This window comes from Typha angustifolia, chromosome 15 (genome assembly GCF_048772165.1).
Source record: "Typha angustifolia cultivar Huaian chromosome 15, ASM4877216v1, whole genome shotgun sequence".
NCBI lineage: Eukaryota > Viridiplantae > Streptophyta > Magnoliopsida > Poales > Typhaceae > Typha > Typha angustifolia.
Window position 1 is genome coordinate 23,323,860 of NC_133253.1, and position 17,421 is coordinate 23,341,280.

The 17,421-nt window shown below is 39.2% G+C and overlaps 3 protein-coding genes and 1 long non-coding RNA gene across 4 annotated transcripts; 1 reads left to right on the forward strand and 3 right to left on the reverse strand.

Annotated features, from left to right (window-relative positions):
• Window positions 1-7,718: 7,718 nt before the first annotated feature.
• On the forward strand, window positions 7,719-9,261 carry LOC140778469 (cysteine protease XCP2-like). The gene is made up of 4 exons (XM_073123197.1): window positions 7,719-8,207; window positions 8,289-8,524; window positions 8,610-8,750; window positions 8,846-9,261. Exons 1-4 carry the CDS (start codon window positions 7,742-7,744, stop codon window positions 9,074-9,076), a joined length of 1,074 nt encoding a protein of 357 aa, XP_072979298.1. The 5' UTR covers window positions 7,719-7,741; the 3' UTR covers window positions 9,077-9,261.
• A 209-nt stretch (window positions 9,262-9,470) lies between these two features.
• On the reverse strand, window positions 9,471-10,085 carry LOC140778470 (uncharacterized). The gene is made up of 2 exons (XR_012107185.1): window positions 9,791-10,085; window positions 9,471-9,706 (listed from the first exon to the last, which is right to left on the reverse strand). It is a non-coding gene; the product is annotated as an uncharacterized lncRNA (long non-coding RNA).
• A 768-nt stretch (window positions 10,086-10,853) lies between these two features.
• Window positions 10,854-12,819, reverse strand: LOC140777904 (uncharacterized). The gene is made up of 2 exons (XM_073122314.1): window positions 12,378-12,819; window positions 10,854-11,212 (listed from the first exon to the last, which is right to left on the reverse strand). Exons 1-2 carry the CDS (start codon window positions 12,555-12,557, stop codon window positions 11,039-11,041), a joined length of 354 nt encoding a protein of 117 aa, XP_072978415.1. The 5' UTR covers window positions 12,558-12,819; the 3' UTR covers window positions 10,854-11,038.
• A 148-nt stretch (window positions 12,820-12,967) lies between these two features.
• On the reverse strand, window positions 12,968-17,363 carry LOC140777903 (uncharacterized). The gene is made up of 5 exons (XM_073122313.1): window positions 16,845-17,363; window positions 16,133-16,585; window positions 15,249-15,386; window positions 14,345-14,584; window positions 12,968-13,460 (listed from the first exon to the last, which is right to left on the reverse strand). The coding sequence occupies exons 1-5, from the start codon at window positions 17,280-17,282 to the stop codon at window positions 13,350-13,352; spliced, it is 1,380 nt and encodes a 459-aa protein (XP_072978414.1). The 5' UTR covers window positions 17,283-17,363; the 3' UTR covers window positions 12,968-13,349.
• Between the last annotated feature and the right edge of the window lie 58 nt (window positions 17,364-17,421).

Below are 17,421 nucleotides of genomic sequence, written 5' to 3' on the forward strand. Positions count from 1 at the left end.
GGTATTTATTGTTACTTCGGTTAGAATATAAAATATAAAAAATGTCGATTAGCTTCTGAGTTGAAACCATATCAGACAGATATATCATTTAAGTCATAAAATCTCTATCTTTTTAAATCAAGTCTACTATACGGGCTTATCAAAATATCTTAGATGTAAGCATAGAGGTGACAACAATTATCAGGTCAGATTAGTTAGATTTGAGTCAAGTCATAATAATGCAAACATAAACATAACTCATTTATTAAATAGATTAAGTGGGTTATAAATGAGTTATCAGATGACATAAGTTATTTTAGTTATAAACAAGTTTTTCATGATATAAACAAGTTAGTTGGGTCATAGATAATTTATATAATGAACATGAACATAACCATTTAACAATCGAATTAGATAAATTAGCCCATTTACGACTCAAATCTGATTATATTAAACTTAAATCTATTTAAAAGCTGAGTTATCATACCATGTTATCGAGATAGGTTAATTTTGTCACCCGTAAGTTAGAGAGATTGTTAAAATATACTATGCTCTAAAATGTTGAGGCAATGGCTAATGTTGATGTATCTCAGACTGAGATATGTAAGGTTATAGTGAAGGTTGTGATGGTGGCGAAGATACCTGCAATGACACTAGTCGCAAAAGCAAGGGCACTGAAAAAGGCTATTCATCATGCCAAGGCAACAGTGGAGGTCTTAACTTGGGGCTAAGCATAGATGTGACTTTGGCAACCCTAGACGGCGATCCAATAGTAATCCAAATTTGGCACTGCCTCTAATCTCTTAAGCTATCACCTTCGTGTTCTCTATAGTATTCTCCTTCAAATCAATAAGGCATATCACATCTTGATCACAAAGGACTTGATATTTGGATCATTTACATTTCATCGGGCAAATATGGCGAGCTTGCTGAGGAACATTGCTTCTGATACAATTACAACTTATATATATATATATATTTCTGTTCTCTCTCTCTCTCAATATATTTATACAGTTGATAAATAACAATACATGGGCAATTAAAAACATTTCGTACTAGTTTAGAGGAGCAACTGAACAATGTAGTGACTTAGAGTTATAGCTCAAAAGTGTTTAGTTTAGAATAACAATTTGGTAGCGTATTGTCTTGGAGCTTAGACAAAACCACACGATGTTGTGATTAGGTTTTGTGGGCCTAATATGTTACGAGATCTTAGTGGCTTTGTGTCACTCGAAGGTTGATCCTTTCTCCAACCTATGATTAGCAAACGATCTATTGAATAATAATAAAAAAAAAACTCTCCCCTGTAGGGAATCAATTAATACCGTAGAAACAACTAAAAGTGCTGACTTGAGGTAACATGGATCTTTCTTCTCTTCCTGTAAAAAAGTTAGCTAATTATCAAAAGTCTTTCTTGGTGATCATGCTAAGCAAACCGAACAGTAAGACAATTAGTCATGCTGTCTTGGTATGTTCACATCAAAAACCACAGATACATTTACCTATCTATATATAGTGCGAAAAAAATGAACAACCACATCAACTTTTGATAACATGATTTAATGTAATCTTGCATACGCTCCATCTGCAAATAAAGTACTTGAAATCTATCATTGCACTCCATATAATTTGTCACTAACCAAGTATAGCAATCCCTAAAATAGTTATATATATATATATATCTTTTGAAGTTTTAACTGCTACCACGTCTTTGTCTCTTTCTGTTGGTACTATCAAGCGATTTGACATTCATAATGTGCACATATGAAAGGAAAAGGGGTCCTGTAACTCCTGTTACTATCCCTTCTCTCCTATTTCGAACAGTAGAAGAGCTTCAGAGATGGATGGATGGATGGATGGATGGGTAGCAGCAGCTAGAGAGATCACCGAAAGGAGGAGGGAGGGAGGAGTACCTATCTATGTCTATGCCCCGAATGCTGCATTTATTATATATTGTGGGAGGAGTTAAAGTGGGGAAGGGAAAAAGAAAAAGAAAAAAACTGGCATTGTTTTTATCTTGGAGTGTGGGAAGACGAGGAGTTTGCACGAGTTGGGAAATCGATTTTTTTCGTGGCCGTACAAAAATTCCAGAATCACAGTACTCCCCCCCATTATCATCTGCATTCCATTGTAGTAGATTTACCAAGGTGCCCAAAACTTGATCATTCATCCTACATTTTATATATACATATATCTAATATCAATGATGCTAACAAAAAGATGTAGGTGTAATTCTCTTTTCCTTTTGATTTGACAATCTGCTGATATAAAACAGAGGATACTTAATTAATGGTCATTAGTTATCGCTCCAGATTTGTTATCTGTGCCTAAAAGTGAAACTCATCTATGGAGTTATTCGAGTAAAGGGTAATAAGGGGGGGGGGGGGGGGAAATGGACAAAGTGGTCGGCTGGGCAAGCTGTCCTATTGGTACACCCGAGGAGGGAGATGGTGGGTGAAGCAAAGTCAGAGGCCTCATTGAAGAGCGAGAGGGAGAGAGAGAGAGAGAGAGAGAAAAGCAGCGCACTAATTTCCAAATAAAAAGTTTAAAAAAAACCAATAATTTGTTTTTGCAGTTCAATCATGCACATGATTAGACCTTGGGGTCCACCATTCTCTCTGGATCTATCCCTCCTCGTAATTCGTACAATGGTAACTTGGTAATTCTCATGGATCATGGTTTGGTTAAATTTATTAACTTTTCTGATAACCTAATATAATCTTGTTGGTCAACTTTAATTCTAAATAATATTATAGAGAAATTATTTGGTAATTAATTATTTGGTGGTTTGACTTATTTTCGTTGATAGCTTGGTAATATGGTTAGCTCGGAGGAATAGCTTAGCAACACAATGACCTGAAGCAGGTCTCAACGATATTTAGTTCGTAGCAATTGTTCAGCGACACATAAAAATTAAAGTCTAAACTAAATAACTAAACATTTAGTTGGATCTAAATAACTCAGTATCTAAAAAGAATTAATTGTTTATTCTATCTATATTTAATCTTTAAGCTTACGAATGATAAAAGATTAAGAAAAAAGAAAACTTCACCAAACTTCCTATCGTTACGTCTAATGTTGCCCACTAGCATAAATAGTGTATAGTATATTATTTTGCCATTAGAACTTTAAATTTACGTTAAAAAAAGCTTTTTTAATGTGCATTATTTAAGAGCTTCTCTCTTCGGAACCCACGTGCGTACGTGGAGCTGAGCATCGAGGTGACGAGACGGCTGCTCGTGCACACGCGACAGGCCTAGGAGATGACGTGGAGGCTCGTCATTTGAAGAGAAGGGTAGAGTGGGACCAGACCTATGGATTTTGTCGTGTTTCACGCTAGGGTAGGATAGGACGGCAAATCTAAGGCTCGGCCGCCCTCCCAACTAACTCATTTCCCGCCATAAATTCCTCAACGGTCATTTAATTCAAGTGCACCTAAACTGCTACTTTCTACTATTTCTCTGGTCATTAACCTTATAATCTAAACTCCATTATAAATGTATGAAGAATTTTAAACCTCAACCCAACCTCCACCCCCCCCCTCCTCTCTAGACTCTAGTATATGCCAAATTGAGTGAAGACGACTTTTGTCATCAAATCTAGTCTTTAGACAAAGACTATTTTTTTTTAATATATATATATATATATATAGCAGGTTTATTATTAGTCATCTAGTATATATTCATGAGCTGGTTTTTGGCATCTTCCTAACAAGTTTGTCTGGTTTGCGTTTTATGTGGAGCTTTTAATATTTTGCAGCAGCAGAGGATTAGAAGTTTCCAGCTATCAGCTGCGGGATTTGATGGGGTGGGGGGGGGGGGGGGGGGGGGGGGTTTCTTACTGCTTAGTAGCATGCATGCATGCATGGGGTTTTGGGCTCTGTTTCCATGTCGTCAGACAAGTACTGAAAGATTTCTCAGAGATGGCTCAACGTTTTGGATCAAGTAATTGTTATTTGCTACTTATTGGATCGTACACTCGGTGCCTCTGTCACTCTTGCCTTTGCCTTCACTTCCACGTAAGCCATATACATAGACCCATCCGTGAATAGGTAGGTGGTAGCATCCCCATATCAAATATACTCTCTACTCTCTAGCAAAAAGTACGTGCATGAGATTAATTTAGTGATCAGCTTCTATATGTTACAAATTAAAGGCAATTACCTTACGTAAATATTGATCTAAACATATTATGTCTGAGAAGTCATAAGGATCGAGGTCTAGTTTTAATTATGAAGTATGACAAGTAGGTAGATTCATTTTTAAAGCTGAAAGGCTAAGCTATGCAAAGGGCTCTCTTCCTGTCATAAACTACTTTCGATCTTTCGAGGCTTCCTGCCAAGTTTGGAAAGCTCTCTTACGAGTTAAAAGTATACAAGATTATGTTGTTCATGGAATTTAAAAGTGGTCATTTTAATGAGTTAATTAGCTCACGTTCCAAGCATTAGCTCACGTTCCAAGAATTAGCTCACGTTCCAAGCATTAGCTCTCTGTTATATATTAGAGAATTCCATGGTATTCTCTGGAAAAGGGCACTTCTCCTTGCCAATAAATACCATAAAGATCTATCTTCTACTTTTGTCAATCACTCCTCTACCACTCACTGCATTCACTAGATATCTTAAGCTTAATACTAGCAGCTCATTCTCGAGCCTCAGCATACTACGCTCTTCATCGGGCTCCTCAATTATAGTCGACAGTCGCATTACTTGATTTCAATCCACGATCTCGGCTAAAGTTGTACCCACAAAGAGATAGAAACTGACTTTGAGTTACTAATCAACTTGCTTAAGAGAAATCATTCATTGTCTTAGATGGTATCCTCACTAAATTGATGACTACAAGCTGCTTAAGTATTACATCCCTTCTATATATGTAAAATATATCTATTAGGAAGCTAATAAAATAGTGGACTAACTTCCTATTTTGTATAGGAATGATAGTTCTGGATGTACTTGGCAAAGAACTTTTTCATTCCCTTTCGTACCGACTTTTACTCATTGACACCAACGATCGCTTATAACTCAAAACTTAAAGTAATACAATTTCTACACTTACGAGTTGTTGATGGGAAATCCCAATTAATTGAGTTAATAATAAAAATCTTATCTCTTGAAAAGAAAAAAAAGTACCTGGTTTTATTTAAAATATGAATGCAGTAATGACTATAGAGATCCATCTTCCCTTCAAAATTAACATACATTGAAATAAATGTTTAAAAATTAAAAAATAAACTCGTCACTTTATATATTTTTAAAATTGAAGTAGCAATGGCTCAAGTGATCATCACCAACCGAGCCGACTGGCCAAACCGGTAGGCAAACGAGCCACTCCTCCAATACTCCTCTTCCTCCTCCTTCCAAACTCCGTCGTCAAAGTTCCGAGCGTAACTCACCGAGTCGTAACTCGCCCCGACGTGACGTGCATGCGCCGGGCACACGGTCCTCTTAACCTTGGCCCATAGAGCCGCCCACGTATGTCTCCTCGCATTCGCATACCTTACCACCGCCCATCTCCGCCGCGTAACGCAGAGCCCGGCGACCTTAATGGCGGCTCGTCTCATCACTAGCCACGCTTTTACCGGAAACCCACCTCTGCTTCGCCGGTTCCCCGATAACTTTTGGTACATGAAGACCATTGTTTACCAATCTCTTCTTCTTCTTCTGATGTAACTTCTCTTATCTCTCCATTGCTCTCTCTTTCTCTCTCCCTTGCTCGTTTTGTTGATTAATATACTAGGAGGAGAGAGATTGGGAGACTTACTGGCTAACAGTCTTTGTTAAATGACCAATATACTCTCGTAACGGACGTGGTATGAGGACATATTGGTCATTCCACAACGTTGGTATCCTTCTGGGCCTATAACGGAAGAGCTGCTGGGCCCAACTAGTCGGTGTATTATTATTACTTTATTATGCCGCGAGAGGTCAGTCCTGTCGTTTAGAAATATCTATGCGGGTATCATAGCAACCGCCCATTTTAAAAGGTTGTCGTACCTTTTCTTCCGCATAGACACTTACTTCTATGAGTTCGTCGTGGGCCTTTTCTTGTGTCAAAGTCTACGTGTGGGCCCCCAATAGACTTTTGCTTTCTGGGCTTCCAGCTGTCAAATAATAATCTTTTGATGGCATATCTGTCAGTGGATGTAAAGAAGATTCAATGTCTGGCGGTTTGTACCAAACTAAAAAAAGACGTGCATGAGGATGAAAGAGGCCAACGAACGCGATGGCCGTCCGTTTCGCCTTCTACGGACCGGATGGATCGGAGGGCTAAAGAGAGGGAGCAACGGACGGTTGGTGTGTGGTGGTCCGTTAAAACCTTTGACAATGACCAAAAACGAGCGGAGTGGAATCTGGAAAGCTTCCAACGTTGAGGGCCCCATCAAATTAAGGGTGTAACTCAGCTATTGTGCTTCAAATAATTTTGAGCAATATTTATTTATTTATTTAAATAGATTTGTGAAGTTTAGAAAATAGAGGCTTCTTGGCAAATAATTGCATGGAGTGTTGCTGTTGGATTATTCCTCTGCAACATCAACTGAGTGCCAAGGGTGATGATAACACTGGAAATAATCAAAACTGATAGAAGACACTGTACTTCTTAGAGCACATTTCGGTTGGGTTACAAGAAGATTAATCTACAAAAGTAAACCATATGGACTTAAGCTTTTTTATGTGAATGACTCAGTAGGTAGGGGTGTGTGAAGGAGAAGAGCTCTGCTGTTCAAGAAAGGAAGAGAAAAATATATATATATTTGGTTGGTATAGAGTTTCCTCTATCAAAATCTCCTATCAAGTTGTCAAATACCATGATAGCTTGTAAATCATACAACGGTTACGTGTATTTATTTATTTTATTATTTTTTTTTGGGACAAAGATGTCATCCTGGGGAGAGACTAGCTTCAAGGAAAATGTATCCATTATGATTAGAGGTTTAGGTATACCTAGCTGAATATTTCATCACTATTCCTACTTCCTAAATATATTGTGGAAGTTGAATGCTTGAGAGGACTACTTTGAAATGAGTTGGATGGCACTATTCAATGGGCTTGTTCTATAAAAAATAATGATATTTAGGTGTGTCTTTCGTTGGTTCCCACCTTACATTAGATAGATGGAAGAGCCATTGCTCCTGATCATGAGAACTTATAAAATCTGAGCTTAAAATTATTTTGGTTCTTACCTGAAAGGATAAAACTATATAGAAAAGAAATCCAAACTATTTCGTACAAGAATATATCTCTGATTCCAGCTACAGATGAGGCAAAGGTATTACTTTAATTTAATCCAGATGTATACTTAAATTTTCTTTTGTAGTTTGGGATGCTGCTGCTTTCAACGATGGAAGCACGCAAATTAAGATTGGGTGCAAATTGCTGTTCAATAGTCAATGCAGCACATAATAAGATAGAAGATTCCTGCAACTAAGATAGATAGGTATCCTTCTAAACCGCTGCTGTTAAGCTTAAATTTGCATGTGATTCTATAGAAAAGAAAACTGTCGAATTTTGCCCATCTTTTATTCAGTGTAAGATGGTTTTCGACTATAGTATAAGTTGAAGTGTTTTATAATTAAGAGCCATCTACTAATATATTGAGATATCTATCTATGGGAAGAACAATTCTAATCTCACTCTACAAACAATTAGTCAGTAAAAGATCCCATAGTTGAATCCATGTGATTTGCTTGCAAGCAACAAATTGAACAGAACTATATAAATGCCCACCCTCTGCCCTTTTTCTCAGCAAAATTGATCACTCTCATGGAGTCCAACCTCCCTGTTCTTTTACTCTTTCTTTGCATTGTAACCTCCACTGCATTCCCTCAAGATTTGTCTATACTTGGCTACTCTGAAGAAGACTTGGCAACCCCACAGAGGCTAGTTAGTGTTTTTGATGCTTGGATAGATAAACAGAGCAAAAGCTACACAAGCCATGAAGAGAAGCTGAGAAGGTTTGAGGTCTTTAAGGACAACCTGAGGCATATCGATAAAACTAATAAGAAGAGAGGGAGTTACTGGCTTGGGCTCAATGAGTTTGCTGACATGCATCACGAGGAGTTCAGAGGTCGGTATCTCGGATTGAAGACCAACTTAACTAGGAGAAGAGATGACAACAAGTTCAAATCCTCCAAAGCCTTTCTATATGAGCAAGTTACAGACTTACCTGAGTCAGTAGATTGGAGGAAGAGAGGAGCAGTGAGTCCAGTTAAGAACCAAGGGGCATGTGGTAAAATTCCTACACCTATCATTTTCCTACCAAGAAAAAAGAAATTCTAATGGAATGTAATGGCAATGTTACTTTGTGCAGGAAGTTGTTGGGCATTCTCGTCGGTGGCAGCAGTTGAGGGCATTAACAAGATTGTAACGGGGAATTTAACATCCCTATCGGAGCAACAACTCATCGACTGCGATATCATATTAAACTACGGTTGCCAAGGGGGGATGATGGACTACGCTTTCGCGTTTATTATCGCTTACGGTGGCCTTCGCACTGAGGAAGACTACCCTTACCTCATGGAAGAAGGTTCCTGCGAGGCCATGAGTGTAATGCAGTAGAATCATGCCCTTACATTACAAATGAGAGCAAGTTAACATTTGTAGTATTTCATCTTTTCTTTCTTTGTTTTAGGCTTATGGAAATGTAGTAACCATCAGTGATTACGGAGACGTGCCGGAGAACGATGAACAGAGTCTACTCAAAGCAGTGGCTTATCAACCTGTCAGTGTTGCTATAGAGGGTTCTAGTAGAGACTTCCAATTCTACAAAGGGGTGAGAGAAGAATGGCTTATCCTAAGATCACCTTCACCATTTTCATTTCTTTGTTTTAGTGATGATCGTTGGTTGATTACTTGTTTTGATTCCAGGGAGTCTTCGATGGACCTTGTGGGACTGATCTGGATCATGCAGTGACAGCAATTGGTTATGGATCAGTCATGGGGTTGGATTACTTCATAGTGAAGAACTCATGGGGAGTGGGATGGGGAGAAGATGGATACATTAGGATGAAGAGGAACACTGGAAAACCTCAAGGGTTGTGTGGTATGAACAAGATGGCTTCTTACCCTATCAAAAGGAAAATGATCAAACAAAATTAATACCCCTATGATAAGATATTAAGATGGGCTTCAGATTCCATCCTTCTGTTGCTCATTCTACCAGAACATCTGTTCATTAAGATGAATGTATCTACCTACTTGTAAAAATGAAATTTACTTTGTAATTTTTTTTATATTTTGAGAAAAGATATTCCATTGCGTTGAAGTATAACCTCTGCATTTAAAAAGCTTCAAATAATCACTAATAAACTTAAAACTCAGTACAATAACATTAAGATTACAAGCCTACCTGCATTCTTTATAAAAGTATACAATTTGTCAAGCATATTGTCTTGATTCTTGGTCATTAATTTGCAAAAGAATAGGATGTTTTAAGACAATTACCCACTTTTCCACCATAAATTCTAAATACTATTGTTTTAAGACAATTAGCTTCTCATGCAATCCAAGAGCAAGTACTGATAATATCATCATATATTGAATGTTATAACAGATTCAATTTTTAATTAATTAATTTATTACATTATTATCTCTCAGCTTGCTTTCGAGATGTAGTGCCCAAATGGAACACGAGACAGCATAGGAATGGAGCAGCACGTGTAACGATGGGCGCCGTCGATCTACCGGGCATGTAACTGCATCAGCCACAGGATTTAACCAGGCAGATACCTGACTATGCCCGGCAAGAAAATAAACATAACCAAAAGTATGAACACTAAAAAAAAAAACCGATAAAAAATCCGAGATCAGAACCTAAAGGAGTTGGAAGGGAATCCGAAGGGAAGAATTTTGGATCAATTACAAGAGCAGAATCCGAAGGGAATCCACTCGGTCATATGATCACATGGCTGTTGCTGGCTTCCATCTCGGGAGATAGATAAGCGTCGGGACAATGGCGAGCCCACGAAGTGCGCGCATACCTACGCCGCTTTGCCAGCATATTACATGAAAAGGAGGGGTAGAGATGAAGAGAAGATGAAGAGAGGAGAGGAGGAGGAGATGGGTAAGGCGGCGTCGAGAAGGATACCAGAAGGGAATGAGGGGTATGGGGACTGGGGAGAGAGGTTTATAAAGGGTAAAGATTGAAGATTAGGGTTCAATAAGGGCATGGACGCATGCGTTTATGGCGCTATGGGCTTCTAGGCTGCACTTTATCTCGGAGATATAGCCCACGGGCAAACATGGGTTAGGCCCCATTTCGTTCATTAATACTGGGTTAGAAAGTAGGGACAGTTCTACTTGGCCCTTTTCTATTTTCACATATGCTAAAATACTTTTTTATATATTTTTATTTTATATACACATAGATCTTTTAAACTGTTAAAAATCTCTGATATCCATAAGTCGTTAGACATAACAAAAAAAAAAAAGCCTCTCTATATTAACTTCTTCTTTTTTTCTTCCCTCCAAAAAATAAGAATATAATTATCACAAATTTACTCTCCTGCGAGTTAAAGTGATAATTTATAGACCAAAAACATAATGGAGTAAGTAGCGAAAAAGAGATTTGAAAAGGGGACAGTTAGAGGAACTAAGTGAGAATTTACCTAGAAATTAAAATCACAATAAATCTCTTCCAATAGAAAAGGCTTGTATTTTGTATTTATCTATACTTAAAATCGTGGAGCAACTCATGAGCCCTCATCTGGTGGATGTTGCAGGAGAAAACACAATTGCAGTACTTTCAAGAGAAAAGTATAAACATAACCTGGGGATTTATTTAATAATTACCTAGTAAATGAAGTGCAGACTATCTTTCCTCTTCTTAAAAAAATGAAGGATATCTCAACTTTACTCGAGAATAGAAAAACAAAACTGAAAGCAAAACCACCAGGACTTCTGCAGCCTTAGCTTAGAAGTGTTCAATGAAACATTTATGCTACCTTTCTGTACAAACGATAACACGAATGCTATATTGATTTGAATAAAAAAATGAACAAGGTTTTTATTTAGTACAAATTTTCAGTCAACTTGTTTCTCTTGGCTTATCTTTTAGCAATGTCATTTCTTTGCCTTGGAGAAACGAAGGCACCTGTACTTCTCACCGCTTACGGTAATCTCAAGTGCTCCATCCTGGTTGTCCTGATTTGATGCAGTACCCATGAGAACGGCTTTCTCCTTCTCTAAATTCTCCCTCTCCATCTTCAGTCTTGCTTCTTGTCGGGAAATCTCCGCCTGCATAACAAAAATGGATACTAGTCTTATTATATTTTCTCTACATCATAACACTCGCAAAGAGCTGCTCAGACAGAAAGACTACCAGACTGCATCTAATCCTACATTCAACTTGTATATAGGTACTCTGAAGTAACTAGAATTCCTCAGTTCTTATACAATTTCTCAAGATGCGTCAGTTGTTCATGCATCCCTTCCTTGTGACGAACTCCTTGACTGAAACTCACTTGCATACAGTAATTGTCTGCCCGAAATGAAATGTTCCTAACAAATGTTTGAAAGCTTGTAAGAGGTATTGCATTCTATCCAAGGTATTACAAGTTCAATGCTGGAAATAAAGCAAGCAAAGAAACAGCTAATTATATTATCCATCATATGTGACTTCACATAAGGGACATAACCTTTCCTTTGCTTATTATTTTTTAACTTCAACTTTACAATTGCGGCCATGATGGAGATTATCACCAAGGTCAAGGTTACCCAATGATTGCAAATTGCAAAGGCACAATCCTAATCAATTATAGGATTTCAATAATCTGCCAACTAATCAAACAACTAAAACCTTCTTTCAGCTCAAAAGACTAGCTGAAATTCCCTATAAACATTTTAAGTTGGGAGTTAAAGATTACAAACCAGGAACTAAAACAAACAAAGGATTCCAGAGGTAATAAATTTAGATTTCCTAGGAGTTCTACAAGTAGAACAATCTGATTCCAAGGATGTCAGAAGGACATGATTATGAGCACCATCACTTAATTAAATGCCAACAAGATATGCCAATTAAGCAATTATAAGCGGTGCTTTAGGTCATAAACCAAGCCAGAAAATAAATTCGACTAAAGATGTCAAAGAATTGATTTTGTCCTAAAAGAAACAGACATAGCTAAAGAATTTGAATCTAATAAAATATAATCCAAACCTAGCAGAACTTGTAGAATGTACTACACTCGACAATTTCAAGAAAAATTCTTTTTACTCGTGAGTTATCAAGGTATCCTCAAGACATCTATATTTTCGTATCGAACAAATGTTTAAAAGAGAATCTGCAATTCTGCACCATTGTTCTTTGTAAAAATATATATTCATTATTGATTTCAACAAGATAGAGTGAAGTCAAATCACACGAAATCAAAGGAAGAAGGGAGGAAGACGAATCTTGTTGTACCTCGCGTCGGGAGAGCTCGGCTTTCCAGGCGGCCTCTCGCTCGGCGACCTCGCGCTCGCGCTCCTCGATGTAGCTCTGCATCTCTCTCTCCTTCATGATGCGGTCTTGGATGTCAGCATCCAACGCCTCCTTCAGCTCCCGCACGAACCGATCCACCACCGCCTTTATCCGCAGCGACATCTCCCCCTTCCTCGTTCTCTCCCCTTAGATCTCAACGGTCCTCGATCGACGGCCTAGATATCCACACGTTTCCGGCGGAGATTTTCGGCAAACGCCATAATTCCGGCAGCTAGGGTTTCAAGAACTGGGGAAGGAGAGAAGAGGAGAGGAGAGACGAAGGAAGGAAGCTTCTAAGAGAGACGTTTGGGTTCGGGGGGGAAGAGGAGTGGCGGACGAGGATGGAGGTGGGTCCTTCCTGCTTGCTTCCGATTTTAAAAGACCGCAAATTTTTGTTCCAATCTTTTGCAATTTGCTAACATTAACTTATGTGTAACTAGTAGTATATAACGAACTATATATACCACTGTCATGCACTTCAGCTCTATGTGCTATAGACACATGAAAAGATAACATTATATGTCTATTCCGCATTAGAATATAATATATGCTGAAAATATCTAGCATAATCCTCTGCAATGTATTGATAAAGCTAAGTTGGAACTGTGTCCAAAAATAAACATTGGTATAGCCAAAGGAGTGTTGTCCTCAAGGGAGGAGGAATCATCACCTGCCATTTAATGTTTACAACCTCGGAAGGCAACCTTATACATATCCTTTGTTGTAATCATAGCTTTATACTACAACTCATTCCATTGGAAAATAAGATAAGAACCATCACAGCGTAATAGCAGCTAGTACTAAGTTATTCAGATTGAGGTCACCAGCAGTCTCCCTCTCAGGAAGGGTCTATTCAGAAACTAATGCACTTGCATACCATGTGGGAGGGGGACAATGCGAACCATTCTTACATTCTTACAATTCCGACCATGTTTCTTCATCCTTGTAGTGTTCCTCTGAAGCCAAGGCTCTGATGATGGACTCATATACCTCAATTCCTTTAAGATACTCGTCTTTGTTCAAGAACTGGACCATAATGAAAAAGAGGTGAAATTTAGCTTCAATATCAGTAAGGGCGAAAACGTTGCATAAAGAGCTCAAAAGAATGGTGCTACACCAAGGCACTAAAGAGAATCATAAATAAAACTATTTAATTGAAAAGCAAGAACATGGTTTTTCTTTTTTATTTCATACTATTCTTCCATTATTTTTCTCGTCCTTCATAAGAATTGGCCGGATTAGCATGCAGTTCAAATCAAACTAATGTCACCGCTTGGCAAAAGGCCAGGATCAAGGAAACCAAACTTGAATTATCCATGTAATCTTGTATACTTCTATAAGTGAACAAAAAAGGGAGGTCATTCAGCAAATCAACGTACTGAAATGACACATACCTGGTGTTTCATATCAATAAAATGCACAAAACCATATGTATCATACGCTGATGGTAAGATTATTGCAGGAAACCAACTTCCATAGAACTATTCATGTTTTATATGCAAAGATGATATCATATGACAATAATTCCATAATTGGTCCCTAAAATATGAAGCGGGGAGTTTTCAAAAGAATAATCCATGCAGTTAAACAATACATCCCAAGATATTTATATGACCAAGGATGAGAGAACACATATATTCTGTGTAAACATATAAATAACCTTTATAGTTGCCCAGAAGCCAATCTATTGAACCAAAAAAAGACTTCAATTTGATGATGGTTAAGTGCAATTCATGACCAAATATTGAGATGTTGGTTCTTCTTTTCCCTATTTACCTATCATTTGATTCACTATTTCAATGATATGCAAGCTCTTCTTATACATACATACATACAGACATACATAATATATATATATATAATTGAGCAAAAGAGGAGCTTAATTGAATGAAAATGACAATAAGCCGAACCTCATTATGGTCATGGAGCAATATAGGAGTGTTTGCCATTGGTGAGAAACCAAATGCTGGTACTCCTAACTCTCGGAAATAACGAGAATCAGTAGCGGCTGGGAATATCTCTGGCTTACTAAGTTTACCGTTGGCTTTCTTCACAGCTTCTTCCAAGGGTGCCCACCATGGGTTGGAACTATCAGCGGCAGTGATGGCCGGCTTTCCGAACTTGTTATGCACAGAAGCCTTCTGTTTGAACTGGCCAAGAAAAAGTGCATGAAGCTTAGATATAGCAATGGAAATTGTAGTGCAACCTTTAATTTATCATTTTCCCAATCAAAATGCATATGATTTAAACCACGGGTTGGAAATATCAGCGGCAGTGATGGCTGGCTTTTCCGAACTTATTATGCACAGAACCTCATGTTTGAACTGGCCAAGACAAAGTGCATGAAGCTCAGATATAGCAATGGAAATTGTAGTGCAACCTTTAATTTATCATTTTCCCAATCAAAATACATATGATTTAAAAGGTATTGATATGTCACTGATAGTGAACTGGTAAGATACTGTATGTCGCCCTGTGAATTAGAAACTTGTTCAAACAGGTTCAAATAGATTTCAGTGGAGGGTTTGGGCCTCCGGGCGGTGCCGATCGGGATAGGCAATGGGTTTGGGATATATATATATAACCGAGTCTAAGCAAGCCAATGCTGGCCCGACTCGGCTCAATAATTCTTTCGAGTTTAATTTTTGGGCTTGGCTCATTTGGAGCTCGAGCCAGGCTCTTACCGAGCCAAGCTCACGAGCCTCATGAGCCCACGGGCTTTTTGACAGGCCTAGCCTTAAGGTGCCCACTCTTATGTCAAATTAGTGAAAGTAGCAAGCATCCAACATTACAAGAAGCACAATTTGTCGATACCTCATATGTCAAATTACGTATGGAAGGTGCCCACTCTTCAGCAATACGTCTCTCCAGTGCTTCAGGATCAACATTAGGTGGGACTCGGACATCAAGACCTACCTCTGCTTCGGATGGTTGCAAGTTCATGACAAAACCCTGACAGAAAGAAGTTTCAGGATGTCAAAAGATATCTGCATATTTTATGTATTGACTTTGCCAAAGCAAAGTAAAGCAGCAGAACTATAGGCATCTCATAAGTCCATTTTGGAAACTAAGTTTGGAATACCAATCATTTTTCGCAATTGTTGTAATAACATGAATCAAAAAGTTGACTTCAAAACATTTGTTTATAATCACAATTCAGATTCCTAGGAAAGAAATGTAGAGACCTGCAATTTTGAGATATGAAAGTGGATTTATATTAGAAGTCAACTGAATAACATACAGGTTTGCCTCTGATTTATTTCTTTACTTCACATCAGGGCGATGAATTTGAAGCGGGGATCTTAACCATAGAGATACACTGTTTTCCTTCCCCACAATGATTGTTTCATTGTCTTGGGGAACATCAGCACCTGAATATTCCACCAAGGAGATTAATTTAAATACCTAGAAAAGTGGCATCTTCGTGCACTGTAGTATGTATGGTGTAGTTAATTAATTGAAGCACCCAGAAAATCCAAGTTGGCAACAGAATTCCACAGCAAGATAAGATGAAAAATCAAAACAAATTCAAACAACTACCTAAATCTTACTAACTTCCATAGGAATCATCCCAGAAATTAAACATCCCAATTTCCAGCTACAAGTCTACTTCTAGATCAGCTAAAGTTCAAGCTACAAGCCTACAATAACACAATAATCAACGACGATAGCAATAACAGCTAAAAGGAAGAACTCACAGTCGGTGATGGGGTGCCCGCTTTCAAATAGACGAAATTCACTGAGACAACCTCTCCCTCAGCCTTCACTCCAGCCTTCACCAAATCAAACTGTGCTGCCCTGAATTTCCGGACTATCTCAACACTCTTCATCAGATTCTCCATCGCGCTACCATCGTACAGCTTTGCTCCATGCCCTGGTTGGCCCCTCGCCCTGATCACCAGCCACCACGGAGACCTCTCCCCATAGAACAACCGGTACTCCTCTCCAGGGGAAGCCAGCCCTTCGTCGAGCACCAACCCCACATTCATCTCCTTAAACTTTTGGGACGCCACAAATGCTTCCACCCCATCGTGTCCTCCAATCTCCTCATCCGGAACGAAGGAGATGTAAACCGTGCGGTCCGGGGCGTATCCAGTGGTACGGAGACGGCGAATAGCTTCCAGGTACTGCATCCCGACACACTTCATGTCCTGCGTACGCACAAACCACGCATATAACACGAACCCTTCAAGAACAAATCCTCAAAAAAAGATAAGTTTATACTACTTGAACGCCTAAACGTCAGAGTTGAAGGGAAAGATCGAGTCTTCGTACAGAAAACACGAATAACTCAATAAAATTTCCCCTGAACCGGAAACTTCATGCTACAAGAACGCCTAAAATCCACAACTGAAGGAAACAAAGTAAAAAAGTGAATTACTCGGAAAGATCGAATCTTCGGTAACGTACCTGCGAGCCGCGGGCGTAGATGCGACCGGAGGAGGGGTCCAGGGCGGCGGAGAAGGGGTGATGCGTCCACTTGAGGGGCTCGGAGGGAACGACGTCGGTATGGGAGTTGAGAAGGATGGAAGGGAGAGAGGTGCTCCGACCCGGCCATCGGAGGAGGAGAAAGGGCTTACCGGCCACGAACTCGAGGACGTGGAAATCGAGGCCGATGGCGGTTGCCTGGTTGCGGAGGAAGTCAGTGGCGGCGGCGTAGTCGGGGTTTGGGTGGGAGGTGTCGATCCGGAGATAGTCTTGGAAGCGGGACACCGCCGCCTCGGCCTCGGCGGCGGTTGGTTTGGTGATGCCGTTAGCGGCCGCTGGTGAGAGGATAATGAGGAGGAGGGAGAAGAGGAAGTGGAGAGAGAGATGAGATGAGGAGAAGAACTCGATTCCTCTATCCATCGTATCGACAATAAATTTCGAGGAAGAGGAGAGAGTGGCGAAGCGATCTTTTAAAGTGGAGTTGGAAGCTATCGCCTCAATTGGGAACGAATAAATTAGTGGAAGACTTTTACTTTAGAAATACTAGGAACTTTATCCA

Bases quoted from the DNA above. Each gene is read 5' to 3' on its own strand.
- LOC140778469 (XM_073123197.1), top strand. From the start codon at position 7,742: ATGGAGTCCAACCTCCCTGTTCTTTTACTCTTTCTTTGCATTGTAACC. The intron at 8,208-8,288 runs GTAAAATTCCTA...TACTTTGTGCAG, and splicing joins TAAGAACCAAGGGGCATGTG to GAAGTTGTTGGGCATTCTCG. The intron at 8,525-8,609 runs GTAATGCAGTAG...TCTTTGTTTTAG, and splicing joins GTTCCTGCGAGGCCATGAGT to GCTTATGGAAATGTAGTAAC.
- LOC140777904 (XM_073122314.1), bottom strand. From the start codon at position 12,557: ATGTCGCTGCGGATAAAGGCGGTGGTGGATCGGTTCGTGCGGGAGCTG. The intron at 11,213-12,377 runs GTACAACAAGAT...TTTGTTATGCAG, and splicing joins CCGAGCTCTCCCGACGCGAG to GCGGAGATTTCCCGACAAGA.
- LOC140777903 (XM_073122313.1), bottom strand. From the start codon at position 17,282: ATGGATAGAGGAATCGAGTTCTTCTCCTCATCTCATCTCTCTCTCCAC. The intron at 16,586-16,844 runs GTACGTTACCGA...GTGCGTACGCAG, and splicing joins TCTACGCCCGCGGCTCGCAG to GACATGAAGTGTGTCGGGAT. The intron at 15,387-16,132 runs GTGAGTTCTTCC...TCTTTCTGTCAG, and splicing joins CGGGCACCCCATCACCGACT to GGTTTTGTCATGAACTTGCA.